The sequence below is a fragment of the Sabethes cyaneus genome, chromosome 3 (genome assembly GCF_943734655.1).
Source record: "Sabethes cyaneus chromosome 3, idSabCyanKW18_F2, whole genome shotgun sequence".
Lineage (NCBI taxonomy): Eukaryota > Metazoa > Arthropoda > Insecta > Diptera > Culicidae > Sabethes > Sabethes cyaneus.
Window position 1 is genome coordinate 95,143,426 of NC_071355.1, and position 19,618 is coordinate 95,163,043.

The 19,618-nt window shown below is 36.7% G+C and overlaps 2 protein-coding genes across 2 annotated transcripts in view; both read left to right on the forward strand.

Annotated features, from left to right (window-relative positions):
• LOC128744779 (uncharacterized) overlaps positions 1 to 6,562 on the forward strand; it is a 29,538-nt gene extending 22,976 nt beyond the window's left edge. Inside the window, exon 2 of the mRNA XM_053842020.1 lies at positions 6,423 to 6,562. Coding sequence (XP_053697995.1) covers positions 6,423 to 6,478 — 56 coding nt within the window. The 3' untranslated portion in view covers positions 6,479 to 6,562. The remainder of the gene's footprint in view (positions 1 to 6,422) is intronic.
• Positions 6,563 to 10,212: 3,650 nt separating this feature from the next.
• LOC128744777 (tight junction protein ZO-1) overlaps positions 10,213 to 19,618 on the forward strand; it is a 39,185-nt gene continuing 29,779 nt past the window's right edge. Inside the window, exon 1 of the mRNA XM_053842013.1 lies at positions 10,213 to 11,085. Within this exon, the coding sequence (XP_053697988.1) occupies positions 10,213 to 11,085 (873 nt within the window). The remainder of the gene's footprint in view (positions 11,086 to 19,618) is intronic.

The following is a 19,618-nucleotide window of genomic DNA, read 5'->3' on the forward strand; positions in this document are numbered from 1 at the left end:
TCATTTAGATGTGATTTTCTTATCAGCCCTGTTTACTAACTTACATAATTCGAAAACATAGTGTTACATGTGCTACTCCATTAACAGACAAAATCAGTTGTAGCCCCATGGTTTACCATTCATACTCTCATTAAATTTATCGTCATAGATTCCGCCCGCGACTGTCTTTTCTATACTAACAAAAAAAGGGGTTAATTTATTGTATAGTGAAAGATGAAAATGTTACGCCAATCGTCTTGTTCTGTTTAAGCTGATATAAGAGGAAGAGAAAAACAAGAAATATAATATCAAGCCTGTTTTTAATCTCACCCAAGCAAGAACGTTACTGTTTCTGCTGGCGTCGAGCCGGTTCGAATGAACTGCTTCCGAGTGAATTGGGTAATCAACAGTTTTTCCACTTAGGCGTTCGTAAATAATGAAGAGTCGTTGCGAAATTTGTGGCTTTCAATTTGTAATCAATATATACTGTAGAGTTGAGATGAAACTACATAACACTGGTGTTAAACTAAAATGTTTTTCTTATTTTTAATAAAGACAAAGAAATTTGTAATCTATTGCTTTTTGAATCTTTAAAATCTGTTCAACAATACCTAGTACAATTAAATTAAAAACTAATTTTATACTCGGCATGTACCGCACCGTCAGATTAAACATCCTGTCATATTGGCGAGAACTGTGTTTTTTGTTTCAAATTCGCAGACTCAATAAATGTTTTTTGCGTACTCCTCGATGTTTTATTTGACATCGAATTGATAGGTAGCAATGGTATGTAAAAGTTCTATTTTTGTAACAGTCCGAGCGACGAAATTTCACAGTAGGCAATTCAATGCATTTTTCCCTATTCTTAGCGCTTCGCAAAGCGCAGAGACAAGCATTGAAGTCAGTTTTATTCTGATTCGCAACAATTTGCACTTCGTATAGGTTGACTAATCCATTTTTTTTCTTTAAATGCGTATATGAACAATATTATTCTAATGAGCAAAAGTGTTAGCACTTTTACAACTGATCTTTCATGTTAGCTGACATGGACACACGCAGCAAAATATGCAGCTATTCAAAAAGCAGCTGCAGGTTGTTAATCTTAGCATTGATACATCAAACTGGTGGTTTAAAACCATCCGGTAGTTGTATTGCGAAAATTTATTTAAGCAAATACTAAGTACTAAAAAAAGTACTAGATGGATTAAGATTAAGTATTTTTTAAAAACTTTATCCGTACTTCAGTGTTAATTGGATAAAAATCAAATCCATAATGTAATGATAATGGTCGGGAATCGAACCCGATGTCTTTACCGACAGAGTGAGCCGTCCAACCATATGAACCCTAGCTCAGAGTGTGTATACATGTGAATGTTCCTATTGAGTGTTCCTATTGGTTTCCACAGTACTCTTGCATTGTAGGTCGTTAACGATAAATTCGACGATATTTGTGATGCTTCAAGATTATCTGTAATGGAATATCTTCAGTTATAACTTATCATTCATGTGTTCATTTCACGAAGCTACTTGATAGTTACTAATAATACTAATAGAATCATATCAGTATTTACCATTTCAAAAAGTATGTTATAGCGAAATTACTAAACACAAGCGCTAAACAATAATAAAAAATGTGATCATTTAGAAAATATAAACAAATCATGGACTACCAAAGACGTTTGTTGAGTGATGACAGCATTAGGTGTTGGCTAGTTTAGCACTACGGCACTACGGCATTGGGTGTGTTCGATATGTAGTGATGATGGATTATCAAGCAGCCATAAATCAGAGCTCGACTGCACCACAATTATATGAGTAGCAGACGGTCATGCCTACCTCAAACAGTATGTCGTGTTACACAGTGCCGGAGTTTGTCGGAGAAGATGAAGATTTAGACATATGGAACGATACTTTATCTACCAGTACTACGGTCAATGGAGATGCACATGAAAATGGTGAAATGACCATTCCGACCGCAACTATTGGAGCATTTCATCCACCTAATAACGGCCCGCCTCAGCTGGGATACTTCGTTCCTTTAACACCGGTGTTTTTCCGGAGTCCTCAATTTAGAAAAAGGTATGCATCACCATTGAAAGTAAAACTATAGGGGAACTGTGGGTAAAATGAACAGGGGGGTAAAATGAACAGGTAGCCAAATTCCCAATAAACCGATTAAAATCTGTTCCATATCAATAGGTATCTTCTCCTAGAAGTATTTCAAGCTGTTTGAGACAATATGTGGTGATCATCAGCTTTCCAATGTGAAAAAAATTTAAAACGCAAAAAATATTTGTTGAAATCTGACGCCGATGTTAATTTCCACTATTAGTATATAAGCTTTTTTGGCGAAACAAATTAAATTTCGACTATTGGTATCATTTAGTGTTGTTTGCTTATCACTGGCCTGCGGTTCTGTCGAAAATTCCAAATATTGTTATCAACTGTTTGTTTATAATAAACACTAGAAAACAATTGGTGTTTTGGGGGCAAAATGAACACTTCACTATGGGGGCAAAATGAACCATGTGTATAATGATGTTTTATTTTCCATTTATCAGCAGCCAGGACCTAATTACAATTCAATCAATAAAAATGATCGAGACTCTCGAAAAATGACGGAAAATGAACGATGAAGCGAGTTGAAAGGCAAGCATTGTATGAACGTGGCGAAGATACATTCCGTTAACTTTGTGGAGTCCTATTTTAGTTTCAGCAGCCTTGTTGAATATCTACAGCTTATGTAGAATAATGATAAGGTAAAATAATGTTTAATTTATCCAAACTGCATGTTAACTTTAGTTTTCTATGACATGTTCATTTTGCCTTCACTGCATGTTCATTTTACCCACACGAAAAAAATCAGGCTCGAATGTGACGTTTTCGAAAATAAGGTATTTTTCATGACAAATCGTCCTTTTTCAAACATCTTTATATTTTGCTATGTGAAATATGAATCCAGCTTTCAATTCATGTAGTGCGTTCAGCATTTGGTTGGTTCCGGGGGAAGCAAATGGCGAAATTGCTAAGGGTGTTCATTTTCCCCCCAGTTCCCCTACCTACACTGAAACAAGAATCATGGTAATGGTTACCATATTAGAGGGTAAATTTAAAAGGACACACCAGTGAATTTTTGCAGAAAAGACTTCTGTTTAGCTTAAGCAGTGTTCTGGTCAAAATTACTATGCGTTACTTTCGGCATTACTCCGATACGTAACAAAAATAACAGAATCGTAGTCAAAATTACTAGACATGACCATGAAAGTTGGTAAAATTATCTGAGAACATATTAGTTGTACTAGAATCATGGCAAATTTGAATAGCTTTTTCATGGTACTTACAAAAAGCATGCGTTTTCTGCAAAATTGTGCGAGATACTATGGTTTTTGTTTCAGAGTATGTATTTAAAACTGTGCTGCCAGTTAATGTTTAAAATACAGTGAATGTGATTGACTTCTGTTATAAAAAAACTATAAGTGGTGTTTTTTCCTGTATGGACTCATCACTATGACTGCTAATGTATGAGTTACTTTTAGAAAATATTCTAAATTTTAATAAAAAACATATTGATAAAAATAAAAATAAACTTCTACACTGAAAAAAAGCATATTCAAAACCACTGTGCGATGGTTTCCCGATCGGATTATATTATTTCCCGACGAAAATCATCTTCGTGTTTCGGTTCTAGAATGAAATTAACATAGGTTGTTTACATTTCATAGCAAAACTCGGATCGAAACTATCATTCATATGATTTACAAGAATTGCAATTTTTAATTCAAATTCCAATTATTATCAATTTGATTTTTCAGATTGTTTATTGTTTATTTGATCTGTGGAGTAATGAAAAGCCCGCGGGAGTGATAATCTATAACGTTGTATCTTCTCCCGTGGGCACAAAACCTTTTAATTGTACCGTTCTGATTCAAACTTAGAACAGTCTCAAACTTCGAACACTTCACAATAAAATGCTCTTAGTATCGCTAATATGATAAAATATTATGCTTGTTGTATACCACCGCGTTCGTTAGAATGTCCCCTGTCCGGTGGTATACAACAAGCATAATATTTTATCATATTAGCGATACTAAAAGCATTTTATTCTGAAGTGTTCGCAGTTTGAGACTGTTTTAGGTTTAAATCCGAACGGTATATCAGATAACAAGACATCCTACAGTATAGCATTGCTTGTGTACTATCTTATGCGCTAATTCACAAATTTTACGATTTGTCGCCGTAGAACCGCCGAATCAACACGTGAATTCAGTCCACCTCGATATCTTTTAAATAACCATTGATGGTTACCGAAGCTGCACGTAAATTGAAGCGATCTTTCTCTGCTTGACCCAATGGAATTCCTGCCGCTATTTTTTCCCGTTGCACTTCAGAATTATCTGTGCCACTCTGTCGCATTTTTAATAAGTCCTTTACGCAAGGCAAATTTCCTGATATCTGGAAACAATCTGACATGTTCTCCGTCCATAAGCATTGCCGATATGTTAAAAACTACAGAGGTATTACAAGCCTGTCTGCTGCCTCTAAGTTTTTTGAAATTATCGTCAGCACCGCAATCCTCAATCGTAGTAAGAACTACATATCCATCTATCACGATTGCATGCCAGGCCGGTCGGTTTCAACTCATTTACCTGACTTCACTTCCTCTTGCATCGCGCAACTCGAGGAAAAGCACAAGTGGACGCAGTATACACGGATTTGAAAGCTGCATTCGACCGCATTGACCAACGCATTCTCTTGCAAAAACTGCAGCGTCTAGGAGCCTCGCAACGACTATTGTGTTAGCTTGACGCATATTCACGTGATAGAGTCTTGCAAGTCAAGTTGGAATCTATCGTTTCATCTGTGTTTACTAGCAAATCCGATGTTCCCCAAGGAAGCAATATGAGGCCTTTACTCTTCATCCTATTCTTCAACGACGTCGCGTTACTACTTGAAGCCGGTTGCATACTTATTTACGCCGATGATCTCAAACTATATCTTAATGTGCGCTCTGTCGACGATTGTCATCGGTTGCAGGATTAGTAAATGCCTTTGTGAACTGGTGCAAGTTAAACTACTTGATAGTGCGTATAGCCAAATGTACAAATGATCTCTCATACAAATGATATACAAATTTCCTCAACTCGAGAACTAATCAAGCAAATGGAACCAAATTCGTCATGTGAATGTGGTGGCAAGAATTTTTTCTATGGTGAATTAGAATCCCTGCCCACTTTAGCAGAGGGGGGCTCCTATAAAAATAAAATACAAATTTTCTCATAACTCGAGAACTACCCGAGCAGGAGCGAAGAGCAAAATAATATAAAAACAATATCAAACTGTGTAATAATAGTATATTTTGTTATTGAATAGATATGGAGATATATTGATAACACATTTTGTTATTGAGCAGATATTTAAAACAGTGGTTGTAAGATGAGTTTAATAACTGATTTTGTTATCATATCTTATTATGGCCTAAAATGACATTCGATATATTTCATACAATTTCTTTTATTGATTAAAGAAATTTTAGATTATAAATATTTTATAAAATGATTTTTTAAAATCTCATATACTACTACATTTGGTGTTCAATACCTTAATAATACTAAAATATGTTATTCTGAACTCTGAATACAGTCATGTTATTGCTTTTTTATTCAAATAACACAAGTAGTTATTCTTTTGGCCTTAAAGGATTGAAATTTTGGTATTATTTTTTGTTATTTTACCAACTATGTCAGGCAAAACAAGACCAAATTTTGATATGAGTTATTCGATTTTCAATAACACATCTTGATATTATTTTGCACTTCGCTCCTGCTCGGGTAATCTATCAAATGGAACCAAGTTTGGCATGTGAAGGTTTTTGTAGGATTTTGAGCTCCTCAGAAACTTGCTGAACTCGAGATTGTGATAGATTCACGACTTATGAACAACACATTTTAATTTGTGGCAATACGAAGTTTGTCGGGTCAGCTGGTAACGTATATATGAAAAGCATGGATAGATGTAGTTTTCACGTTTATCTCTTGGTTTTTTTAAACCTGAAGGACAAAAACTTTCATTCATATGCTACTTGAAAAAGTTTTGATTTTTGAATTTTGATTTCGGTGTTCTGCGAAGTCCGTTCATGAAAATTGCTTCATAACGGAATGATTTTTAAAAGACTGCAAATTATTTGTATTTTTTAAGAAAATTTGAAAAATAATTAGATACGGCATATTTTTGATTTCTTAATTTTAGATTTGTTGCCTGAGTTTTGAAAAAAAAATTTCCAGTGTACATTTTTTCATATTTAGAAATCAATTCCCTACAACACTTCTTTTGACAAATTTTTGGGGGAATTGAACAAATGTGCGAAAAAGCTAATTTCAAGGTCCATTATCACTTCACTGTATATATGCATGAATAATCAAATGTTATTTTCAATTTTTTTTCAGAGATACGAGTGACTCTATCCGATCTCGGAGATCAACCAGTTACTGTGGTTCAGTAACACCAACTCCAGTTCCTAATAGTTCTTCTCGTCGCTCGTCACTCGTTGGTCCTACACTATCCATGCCAAGTTCTGATCCCCCACCAATCCCAAAACTACCGACTAGATCTACCATCGTGGCCAACAGTGATAGTGTTAGTAGCAAAAATAACTACGATCAGTACGTAGATTCCAAATACAGTGTATCTAATAATGGTAATGGTGGTCAGCAGAATTTGGATACCTCAAGCGGTTCAGTCCCGAATGAGAATCGTTCGACCGAGCCAACCCCGTATGATTATCTGCAACCGAAACGGTTTAGTTCTCCACCGTTTAGTGATTTTTTCTATGAAAAAGGAGTTAATATTAAGAACCGTACTTCCAATTTGATTCGCAGTAAATCTAAAAAAGAGCAGCGAAATTATCACTCGATGAATGAAGCTATCGAGGTACTGGCAGATCAAGTTGTGGAGGACGAACGAATCGTAAGTATTGTAGTTTTTAAATCAATGTGCAGTTGTAAGGTGTGTTTTTTATAAATGCATACTAGTGTGATAGTAAAGCATCACAAATAACGGGAATGCAACATTTGAAAAAGGTATATATGGGATATTTGTAGAACTAGTTATCATCTACCATATTGCTGAATATAGTTTTGCTGTGTCTTTTGCATTTACGGTACCGCAATGTTGTCACTTTGTTGCTGGCCAAGTGAACGTTCGTTTGGTTACCCACGCTTAGCTTAGCTTCATTCAGCCAAGTTGTAGATTATAACTAATTCTACAAATACAAATTTTTGAAAATTTGCTTCGCTGAAACGGCATTGTCAAATGAGTCAAAGTGATCGAGCCATCTCTTATCTTTACAGTATAGGGGTAGTTATCCTATAGTGGACCCTTTACCTATAATAAACCGCGGGTACAGTTCCGGCGTTTATTAGCTTGTACTTCTTATTTCCGAGGACATATGACATAAAACAGAAAGTACTAAACATGCCACACATTCCAGTTTATAAAGATGTAGCTGCATTCAATTATTAATGCCTTAAAGTCGACATTTTCAATCAGTGAGGGTCCATTATACGGTTAACTAGGCAAAATATGTCGCCATTAGTGGACCCTCTCAATGCTAAATACACTAGGATTCCCGGTCGTTATCTTATTGTAATCCGCAATGGTCCATGAAAGGGAAACGGACATACCAATTTGTTTTAAAAAATGCGTAAAATATAGAAATTTGGAACATAAATTGATATTTTTTAGTGGTAAGAAAGTGAATAGTAAGAATGTGAATAGTATTCTTGGAAGAGAATAAAGCGTGAAGGGGAAAGAGCGTAGAAGTAGATGGTATCGGGGTCATTTGTAGTGCGTTTTCTAGGTTCGTTGTATTTGGTCAAACTAGGATATGTTGGATCCGAGCCCTACCTAGATGCATATATGATTTGCCAACAATGCGTAATCCTTGAAACATGTTAGGGCTATTTTTTGTTTTTTGATTGTAAGTTGAAGGTTTAGTACTTCTTTTTAAGAGAAATAACTATCAAATTTTAGCATAAAGTTATACAAAAATCACCAAACGGTTCACAGCTTAAATATTCCTATTTGAATAGCATTTAGGCGCGTTCGTTTTTTGATTGACAACAGCGATAGATTTGTCCTAGACGTATGATTGTGTCTGTGGCGGCTATAGTTAGTGTTTTTTTTTTCTTAGAGCTCAACAAATAAAGAACTACAGTTTCATGGCTGCTGGGTTTTCCGGATATTAGCTTGTTATATGTTGTATTATATTAAGCAATACCCATTTTTAATTTCTTCAAGTGATTAGTTTTGTAATTATTCACAATCGGCATTAAAAAAAATAAAATTTACCGTAATCTCGCGTCAGCAAGCGCAACTACAATTTATAAAAATTGGATCAATTTCAAAAAATTAAAAAAAAAGCTGTTGGAAAAGTGAACTATGTTTTCGATTTTAGTTTTCTTATTTGCTGCAAGTGCATTTATTTTTGGGCATTATTTGAGAAAATCAATTCCATTCCGAACCATCAATTGTGATGGTAAAATAAGTCGAGAAGGGGAGGTGAGAATTTTTGGCGACAGATAGCTTTCCTCCTATCGTAGGTAAAGCAAAAACCACTGTACGCACCTACCAGTTTGGCATACAACATAAAGAAAACATTGAAAGTGCGCATGTCGCTGGAAAAAGCAACCGATAATTTGATTTTACGCTGGCGATTTGTCCATTGTGAAAATGAAAGAAATGAGATGATGCAGGCGTCCGAGACTGTGTGACACAGTCGTGTGTAAGGTCGATACACCAACTTTGTTAATAATTTACTGTATAACTATTGTTCCAAACGTCAGATACACAAATCTTGATTTCGCGGTTTATTTCTGAATATAATTGAAAAAATACCTCAAATTGCAACTCCTATTTATAGATAATAAGCCTCCTAGTTGGCCTCGAGGTACGACGCTGGTCTAACAGGGTCGAATCTTGGCTGGGAGAGGCTGTTTTAGAGTTAACAGGATCGTAACACTAGCCCTGCAATTGTCCTGTACTCGAACAGCTGGCAGCGAAGTTTATCGTATAAAAACCAGAAGGTCAAGTTTAGATATCGGAATGTCGCACCTAGGCTTTGCTGCGCTATCTATAGATAATATGTCAATTCATAAATTTGTAGTAAATAGAAACTGAATTATTCTAAGCTTTCAACTATTTCGTTACTAGGTTATGAAAAGATTTTCTAAGTTTACTTGAACTTTCATTGATTTGTGGTGTATTCACCTTTTTAACATTCAGGGCAAAGGCCAATGAAAATCTTATGTCAAATGAATTTTAAATTACTAACGTGAAAATAGGGTCTCCTACCGCTAGGCTGATATGGATAAAAATCCTTGTGGTTGATTGTTGAGTTTGGCGCAATCGCTGTATGCTGTAGATGTTGAAATGCTTCCTGAAATTCTTATTGTTAACGAATTATCAAAATAGTTTTGAAATACAACACTTCCGTTTTGTTTTGCAATAAAATGACAGAACATGATACTTCTAACTTGACTCAAGATAGTATGAATCAAGTTTTTGGTTATTTCCTATTCGAGTACTACGTATTTCTAAGGCCGGTTCGAAAGAGTTTTTTTTATTTATACCTATACTGTAAAAAAGAATTGTTTTCGGGTATTTTGGCTCCTTTAAGTCAAAAACTAGACACACTGAATTGGATTGAAATATTTTGGTGGAAGTTTTACTTTTTATCTCATTGGACATATGCTGACCGGCGCCTAGCCGTCATATCATATCGTTACTCCAAGTTTCAAGCAGTGTCTGGTTCCCGTTTCATACCTTTCGGTAAGAGTATCGTCCCTAGTACTCAGTCGACAGTCGTGTGCCGGGCGTGAAAGAGCAAAGGTTGTATCGGTTGTATTTCTGTGTGTTTTTCCTCCAAGGGGGTGGATTTCGATCAGTCAACGGTGTTTGCTTTGAAAAAGCTTTCCAACGGAGGGGCGGATTTTATTTTATTCTTTCTTCATAATTGGTTGTTTGCGGGGAGTAATATGTGAAGGTACGCAATATGTGCAGTAATGCCAAAATTAGGTCTAGTGATATGTTTAAAAGGTCAGCAAAAATCAATTAAGCGGTCAAGTTTAAACAGTGTGATTTGGTGAGAAGTAGTGAAGTGATTGAATGTAATTTAATTAGCAATGTCTTAGGCGTTATCCTTGACTAACTGTTTGCTTAGAAGAAAAGGAAAACACAATGAAACTTCCTGATTGGATGAAGCGAGGCCCGAAATCCAATGTGGGCGTTACGAGTATTAAAAAATCAAATAGCGTGGGTAGTTATCGGAGTTCACATCGTCACAAAAGGAAATCAAGTACATCATCAAGCAAGGGAAAACGTAAAAGAAATTCGTACGTTTCGTCTGCTATAACGACAAAAAATTTCTATCCGGCCGAAGAATTCTTCAAATCGAGTCCACAATACAACGGTCATCGTGCTAGCACGCTCCCGCCAGATTTCTGTGGGTACAAGTATCAGCAGCAGTTATGCTTGCCAAATGCGCCTGAAAGGCGTCTTTACGATAACATGTTCCTCGCAGCTACTTATGAAAATATGAAACAACCAAATCCAATTTCATACAAAACATACACACCCCAACTGCGTCGAGATCTTTTGAACAGCGAACAAAGAAAATATAATAATTATCATCTGACGAGAATGGGTGTAAATCCAATATCGACTATGACAATAGATCGTAAATTGACACCCACCTATAAAGCTTTCAATGATAACTACCTAACCACGTTACCGCGAACAAATCAAGTTACCATGCCTTTGGAAGAACCCGTGGAAATGTGGAGACATTCCGATCAGCGAAGATGGCCTCTGTTATCCGATAAGATACCTGTTGTGGCCAATAATCCACAGAACAAAAGGTTCGATCCAGCAGATTTGGAGCAATTCACTACCGGAGCTCAGGTGGCCCAGAAACAGAGACAAATGATCCCTACTGCTTCCACCGGAATATGTGTTGCACGAAATGACAGCATTAGGCGGTATAAGATACCGTCACCAGCGGCTATTTTAGATATAATAAATGATAAATATATAAGCCGAAGGAAATCGAAGGTAGGTATATAAAGCATGTTAGTTTTTAATGAAAACCATTGCATTAGTAAAATCTGCTGCATAGCAAAAGCTAGAAGCAGTGCAACTTGTCGTTTTTTATTACCTCTTTTGACGCTTGTGAGCACTCCAGCATTTTTTACAAATATACCTATGGACAGTTAACACGTAATTTGTATGATAACTATCTATATGATCAGCGGTTTTATATACGATTGAAAGTGCATTTCTCTTGATTTCTGCTGCGATGAGAAATAGGAATAAAGCAGTCTACGTGTACGTTCAGACGTTTTGACGAAAACGTATTTATCATTGAGAAGTTGATTTCGTAATGTAATCAATGCAATGTTGTGGTAAATATTTTGCATACGTTCAAGTAAAATACATGCTACTGATTTCAACTAATACACTAATCAGTTTTCTATTTTTGGTATTGGAATGCATCAAATAAGCACTCTCGATTTGCATAAACAAAACTGCATAGCATGTTTTTACTGATTCCTATAGATTTTCTATCCAGAAAATAACAATAAAATCATGTCACGTTTTCTTGTAAAATTCATTTTTGGGTTGAAAATAGCATAGCATAGTTTGACCGCTACGGTTGATCTAGATCAGCTAGATCTAGAATGATGCTTGGGAGTAGCATATCATTCTCAGTGTGCATTTTCTGGTGATCCAATTCTTTGTGATGATCAATAGCAAAGCCGGCCACGTTCAATGCAGGTCAATTTGGAAGGGAATGGAATGTTATTCCGACACACGACGCTGCTACTAAAGACCGAAGAATCCTCTGCTTCATCCACAACTGTCACAGGAAGGAATTGTTGTTTGTGGAAAGGAATTGATCAGGATCCACCGAGGTAGGTGGTGTAATTACTGCCATTCAAGCTCGCGTACGATTTGAGGACGTGATACTTAAAAATTTTGACTACTTTATCAGAGAAATGTACAAAAGCTATTCGGTTTTTGATATTCGATAATCATATAATGGAAATTACGCCTGTGATGTTCCTAGGTAACCGATTTCACCACTCGAACGCACGAGATACCTTGTTTATAACGCTGCAATATAAATTCCGGTTTGTAAACGCGTCATTGCTAAGTGTGCCCTAGTGAATTTAAAATGACCTTTAAAAACAACGGCTTTCGGAAAAATGCAACGAGCGAGGCATGAAAGCAAACAATGCTAAATTGTCATTCGAAATGATACTCAGTATGTAAGCACCGGTTATATGAGACCAACTTGTATATGCGAAAATTTTCTTGTAAAATTAGAAATTACGAACATTAAGATCAAAAATACACCTCGATAAATTTAATATCTTGGTAATGATATTACATATAGGACCATAATGTATTAATTTATATCAAAAAAATACTGTGCACATGCGAGATTTACGGGTCTCGAAATCACGTGACAAACATGAATTTTTTATACCTCAAAATAAAAATAAAAATCTGGTCCAATGAAATGAGCCAATATAATCCCTAAGCTGATAAGCATTTCCTCTTACCAACGATATAATAGGCGTCCTGCACGCTTAATTCATTTTTTGGGTTGAAAATGTTGAAAATTTAGTAGCTTGACGAAAGTTTTCAAAAATAAAATATTGATTTTTTCATCACGATTGTGTTTATTTATATAAAATTTTCTAAGTTTTCCCAAAAAAATACAATTTGCAGCGTAAAAGTGTAGCTGTAGAGCCTATTAGCAAAGCATAGCCTAGGTACTACATTCCGTTATCGAAACTTGACCTTCTGTTTTTATACGACAGACTTCGACACTTAACTGAAATAAAACTACGAAAAAATGAATGCATTGAAAAACTGGCAAAATTGCGGATTTACATAGTAGATTTGGCATTTGTAAATAAATAACATGTGGTTTGCCTTAACATCTACTTCGAATATAAATCATGAAGTACTATACTATGTGCTTTATTGCCGACGAACGGCCGTTTTAAACAAACAAATTTTTTTGCACGGTAATTGAAATACTCATTCAGTGAATACTGTAAATATCAATATAATACTATAATACTAATTTAGAGATTTCTATTATACACATTGGCGAAACTAGCGCTCATTTCTAGGGGGGTGGGGGTCGTCCCAGGACAGGTTCTCGTCTACAGCCCGGATGTCGTTGGTTAAGCTGCTTCCCCATGAGCCTCTGGGTCTGCCTCTTCTACGCTGTCCTTGTGGATTCCAGCCGAGTGCTTCTCTGCAGACCTCATTCGCTACTTTCCTCAAGGTGTATCCGATCCACTTCCACCTACGTTCACTAATTTCTGTGGCTATCGGCCATTGATGACATCGACGATGGAGTTCCTCATTGGATATCCAGTTGTCAGGCCATCAGGCACGAATGATATATCGCAGGCACCGGTTAATAATTACCTGCAGTTTTTGCGTTGTCTCCGCTGAGACGCTCCACGTTTCGCAGACATACAGCAGTACGGATTTAGCGTTTGAATTAAAGATTCGGGTTTCATACGTAGAATGATCTGGTTTGAGCGCCAAATTTTTCACAGACCTGCAAAGGCACCCCTGGCCTTCGTGATCCGTGTGTTTATATCAGTCTTGGTACCATCATCGAGCGTTGTCTGGCTACCAAGGTATTGAAAGGCGTCTACCTGCTCAATTTGTTGTTCCGCTACTATGAAGTTGGTGGAATTGTCAGCGTTCACTACCACCTTTTGCTACATTGACTGTTAAACCTGCTGCCTGGGAGCTCTCGAAGAGGTCATCTAACTTACATTTACATTGCATATCGCTTCGGCGTTGTGCGAGCAAGACAATGTCGTTGGCAAGGTCGAGGTCATTTAGCTGCTCCATCGTTAGAAGATTCCAAGGCAGTCCTCGATTTGGTCTACTGTCAATTGCTCCAACTAATATCTCATCCATAACGATGACAAACAGAAGCGAAGATAAAACGCAGCCCTGTCTTATGCCAGCAGTAACCCTTGTGGGGTCGGACAACACCGTCCCAATATAAGCTATATAAGAGTTCCTCGAGTATTTAACTCCTAATCAACACCAACGCCACGTGGTGCACGTTTCCTACCAGCAACCTGATATTTCTATTTGACAGGCATTTCCCAAGTCATCTTCCATCGACTATCGTCACTAACCAATAGTCGTCGTCATCGTCAACATAAAGCCGGAGAGACTCATGCTATTTCAAGCTTCAAGCTGTTTCAAGCACCTCTAGGTGACATCTATTCAACTCGATAGCCACTCATTGTCAATTACCCAGGCATCTAAGAAGTCACGAGTCGTCTTCGACCTGGTCGGACCGTTTTGCACGCTGGGCCCTTCTGTTCTTGGCATTGGTGGGGCTGTTGAAAATTAACGTTTTCACCGTGTTGTCGCCCGGCATCCTTACGACGTGTCCGGCCCATCGTTGCCGACCGACTTTCGCCGAATGTACGATGAGAATCTTTCCACTAAAGCATTGATTAAAAGATACGTGGGAAATTATCAGATTGGCTTCACTGAAGGTCAGTACTTTTCCTGGTAGGCCCAGGGTGGTGAGTGTGAGGGTTAATGAGGATGATGAGGGTGAGGGTTTGAGACTTTGCTCAGAGGACCTACCAGCACTCCGAGTTTTCAAACAGCTAAGGTGCTAGGAGCTATCTTTGAGGTTGTGTAGAACGGTTTATGGAGACGAATGGTATACCACGGACTCGCGCTCTACGACGAATTTAATATTCAGAAGGTATAGCCATTGTTGGATGGATTCGTTGTGCAGGACATGTTGCTAAAATCCCGGACAACTATAAAGTAAAGTCACCCGACATCGGATGGCCTGATTTTCTACTAAGATTCTAACTCACAATCACTCGCTTGTCAAAGCAGGCTGGGTAACCGTGTGGCTATACAGACCTCCCTCAAACCTTGACCTTAAAAACCTTGATAGTTTAATTTCATTCAAGTATTTTACTTGCACATATTGATTTGACTACATAGCATCACATAGTAATAAGAGTTAATATTTTAAAAAAAGTACAAGGGTCCATACCTAGTGGCATGGGCACAGGCTTGACGTAGGACTACGAATGTAGAGCAATTCGTCTCCCAATGATGCCAGTCCGGTGATTTTTGTATGAATTTCATGTATAGATGCCCAAGTTGCGCATTAAAAGATTGTGTTCTCACATGTGAGAAATTCATAATTTCAACTCTTCAGATAACTTAAATTGTAGACCTGGAAAGGTCCGTTTGTTAATCTTGAATTCTCGAATTTCTGACTCGTGATGTCCATTGTCAACTCTCGTCCTTTAGATGGGTTAGATGTGAGGATTCACACTATTGTTTACCGGACAAACGCTACTGGTAGGAACTGTAATCAGGATAGTCGTTTTTGGATAGGACTTTTAAGTTTATGATCGTTTAGATAAATTTGTCCAATACGTTTTAGTACGGTAGACAGAAGTCTACCGAAGTCTACTAGAAGGAATTAGATTATTTTAGAAGTTTATTATATTGAAGTTATCCATGACGCGTAACACAATTAGTAGCAATTCTATTTTGACACGGGTTCTAATCAGAAAAAATTCTTCATGATTAAACAAAACAGCTACATTTGGAAATTTCATTACGATTCGTAAAGAAAATTTTTATCTCTTCATGAATGAATTCGTTCGTCCTAAAAAAGACGTTTTGGAACCTTTAGAATAAAGCCACGGTTGTGACTTGAAAGCTGCCTGCCGATGTGTCACCTACCAAAGCCGCTGACCGAATGACGATGCGCAGCAAATGGCATAACAGCCAAAACCATATCGTTCGCTGGCGGATGAGTCGATGGATTCTTCGGTTTATTGGCGTCTCGCTTGGTGAATTTGCATGTCTTCGTTGCCTTATCCGGAGAAGCAGCAACAGATGAAGCGCAACAATTTTCGATCGGATTCTCTAGCGCGTAAATTAGATACAATCATAAGGGAGCTTAACCCATGGCTCATCTCCTACATATTTCTGTTATTCGTGCTAGGGAAGCATTGACGTGGGAAGGCAAAAAATGAAAATAATGAAATGATGAATGGTCGTCTAATATTTTTTCAACTATTAAACGTCTGTTAGGTAAACATGTAATCTACTGTGTTGTAATGGATTTTTTGAAAAAATTTCAATCGATTGATACCAATCTCTGATTGATCTCTGGAATCTATTGACGGATGACTGAGTTATAAGCGTGCAAACTATAACCACTTTTCGTTACGTGTTCCCTTTTCGTTTTTCTGAAGTGCACCCCCATATAGATAGAATAAAAATCAAAGACGTAGTCCTACGTCAATAAGATGGGGGTCAGTCCCGGTGTAGTGGTTAGCATTCACGCCTCACGCCGTGGATCCGGGTTCAAATTCCAACCTCGCAGAAGTCGCGAATGACCCAAGCTGTTAAAGTTACTATAATCTAACAAAAAAACATGATAATCGAATTCATAAAACATTTCTTCATTTTATAAAAATATATATGTCGATGGATGTGAAAATATTCGGAATATGATTGAAAATTCCCAACACCAACATTCCAACAATAAATAAATAAAGGGTATATGTATAAAAGTAAAGTCAAGGTGCTACATTCCGTTATTGAAACTTGACCTTCTATTTTTATACAACAGACTTCGCAGCCACCTCTTAGGGTACAGAACAATTGCGTGACCAGTTCAACGATTCTATTGACTCTAACAACCTCTCCCAGCTGAGATTCGAGCATACGGCGACTGGCTTACTAGATTAGCGACTAGGCCAACTAGGTGGCTCAAAGAGAGGGGGGGGGGGGGTATAGATATTAATCTCAAGACCAGAACTCTCAGCTTTTAAAAAAAAATTGACCGCATTTTTTATATTATGGCGCTTAGAGTGCCCCTTTCTGAGATAGGGTGGTTAGGTGGTTACAAAAATCGCCATCTTTCTCTTTAAAGTTTCAATCTTTTTGTAATCATGGAAAACTTTGAGCACAGACAAACAGACATAACACTTGGAAAAAAAACAACAAAAATTATCGTACCTCACATTTTGCCTGAACACTAGTACCATCTATGATCGACATTCCCAAATATCAAATAGCAACCAAAGTATCCCTCGAACTAGCAAGTATTTTTTATAGGGCATTCCTCTTCTTTCTTTAAAAAGCGGAACTTTGACCAAACGAAGACATTCCCAACTAAGCCCAAATTTGAAATGACCGTTTAATTTGTGCGAAGAATGGAAAACGAGTGTTATGTCTGTTTGTCTGTGCTTTGAGCTTCAGACAAATGTTCTTTTGTGTTCTTTTTTAAACGTCTTTTCTAAGACCTGACATCACGCTATGTCCGAAGGCACTTTGTATGCCTGTGTTCAGAAGCGCGATTTTTTCGTATTTTTTCAGGATTCGTCGAAACTTCTCAATTTTTTTTCACAGAATCCAAACTCAGAAAATGTTGTTTTTGGGTCAATACTCATCAAATTTTTTTAAAAAGTTGTCATTGCAAAAAACTGCTGAGAACGACGTCTACATGATTAGGTAAATAAAAGTGGTACTATATGTCTTAAAAACTGTTTTTCGATGAAGACGTTTCTGCACATTATTGCATTGCTATGTTTTGATAAAATTCTAGAAATTCACATATATTGTAACTTTGATTTTTAATTACCAATGAAATAAGCGTGCCAACTTATTTTACTTTTTGCTATACGCCGACCAAAATGCTACAGGATGATTCACCAACAAGCGAACAAGCTGCAAAACAAAAAGTGTAGAATGAGAAAAATGTGTTTACATTTCCGGTTTGTGTTTTTTCTGGCATAAAAGAATGCAACAAGTCAGACTCTCCTGCATTTTATCGCTGTATTCATAGGTACAAAAGGTTCGCCTGATAAAGCAAAATTTAAGGGCCTTTAGTTGAATGTCACGTTAGACTCAATAATTCATTACATCAATTTTTTGAGCTGTTATGTCAATGATTAGCTCGCAGGAATACTTATAGTGATCTTATTTCTCTACTATAGAATATTCTTAAGGCGCTCAAAAGTAAATGGAGGTTACTAGCAAAAAATATAAAATGGTTTTCCTTCCGTCAGGTTTGCACTACGGAGTATTTACAAACAAAAAAATTATCAAATTGAGAACTTCAATACTTTGTTAGAATTCTCAAGTGTGTGCATGGGCCAGACGCACCACTAAAACTTTTTTATCAAAACAGGTGCATTCTGTAGCTACACCAACATAAAGTTAGTCCTGCTAGCCGTGTCTAATTGAAAACAAGAGGCATGATCAGATCTCGTTCTGAAAAAGTTTATTTCTTCTAAACAGTAAATGTTATTTAAAGAATAAAGGCCATTACAAATACACTTAGAATTGGTGGCATGCAGGCTTATCGAGTTTTTCGAAAGTATCCATGCCACAAAAACAGTTGTCCAGTTCTTGTTGGAAGCTTTGCAACACAAAGTCGCGTGACAACTTCTCAACTGGTCGAAATACTGAAAAACCTGATTGCCAAACCGAAACAGTTCTGCCTGTATGTGCTCGTTTGTGACGCAGAAGCATTGAGAGCATTGGTATGGGTTGAAGAGTTGATCTAACAAAAATCTACCACTACGGTGTGCTAGTCCTTGTCTGACAGAAATGTTAAAATTTGTTATTGAGTTTGAGTTAATGTATCTTGCTGTGGTAAGCTGCGCTGTTTAAAATTGGATTGATTGTGTATATTAATTACGTTCATCTATTTTTGTTTCTTTTTTTGTAGTGTTGAAGTAATTCTTGTAAAAGAGATATTCTTCTTCACATAAAATATGTACTTTTCACTACTTATATGTAATACTTATTTTCAACTTATACATTTGCTTACTTACTGTTTATTTGCTTGTTTTTGTTGTGGTTTTGTAACGAAATATGAATCTGAAGGCTCCTAGTACGCCTTGAGGTACGACACTGGTCTAACAATTCCGTCGTCACATGTTCGAATCTTGACTGCAAGAGTTATAAGGATTGTAGCTTCGCAATTATCGTGTATTCTAAAAGCAGGCTGCTAAGTCTGGTCTTCGAACATATTTATATTTTTTGCAGATTCAAAAACCGCTGGTATGATGGTCTCGAACATTTGTATACAAAAGTTCTAGTTCTAGTTCTGGTTCTAGTGTGGATAAGGACATGTGTGGATTTATGTTTGTTGACTTGCAGGCACATAAAAGAATCTTTGAAACGATGTAATATTAAAATTTCACTTCAAGTATTAGTAATTAATATTTTTATTTCGTGCAAAATTAATAAATTTTCGTTATAGTTGTTGGAAATATTGCTTTAGAATACTGATTGATGAGGTCTCATACCAGTATGTTTGAGTTTAGATTAGGAAAAACTTTTACTATCATTAGATTTAACCAAACAGCCAGTCGATACTATCAACTTGATAGATTTAAATGTAACTGTGAAACAAAGTTTGCTACAATTTTCTTTTGTTTTGGTACAAATCTCAGGATTTCATCAAACTTGTGATTTTGGCTACCAAAAATGATTGAACAATATTGAAAAATTTCTTGCCGCAAGGCGG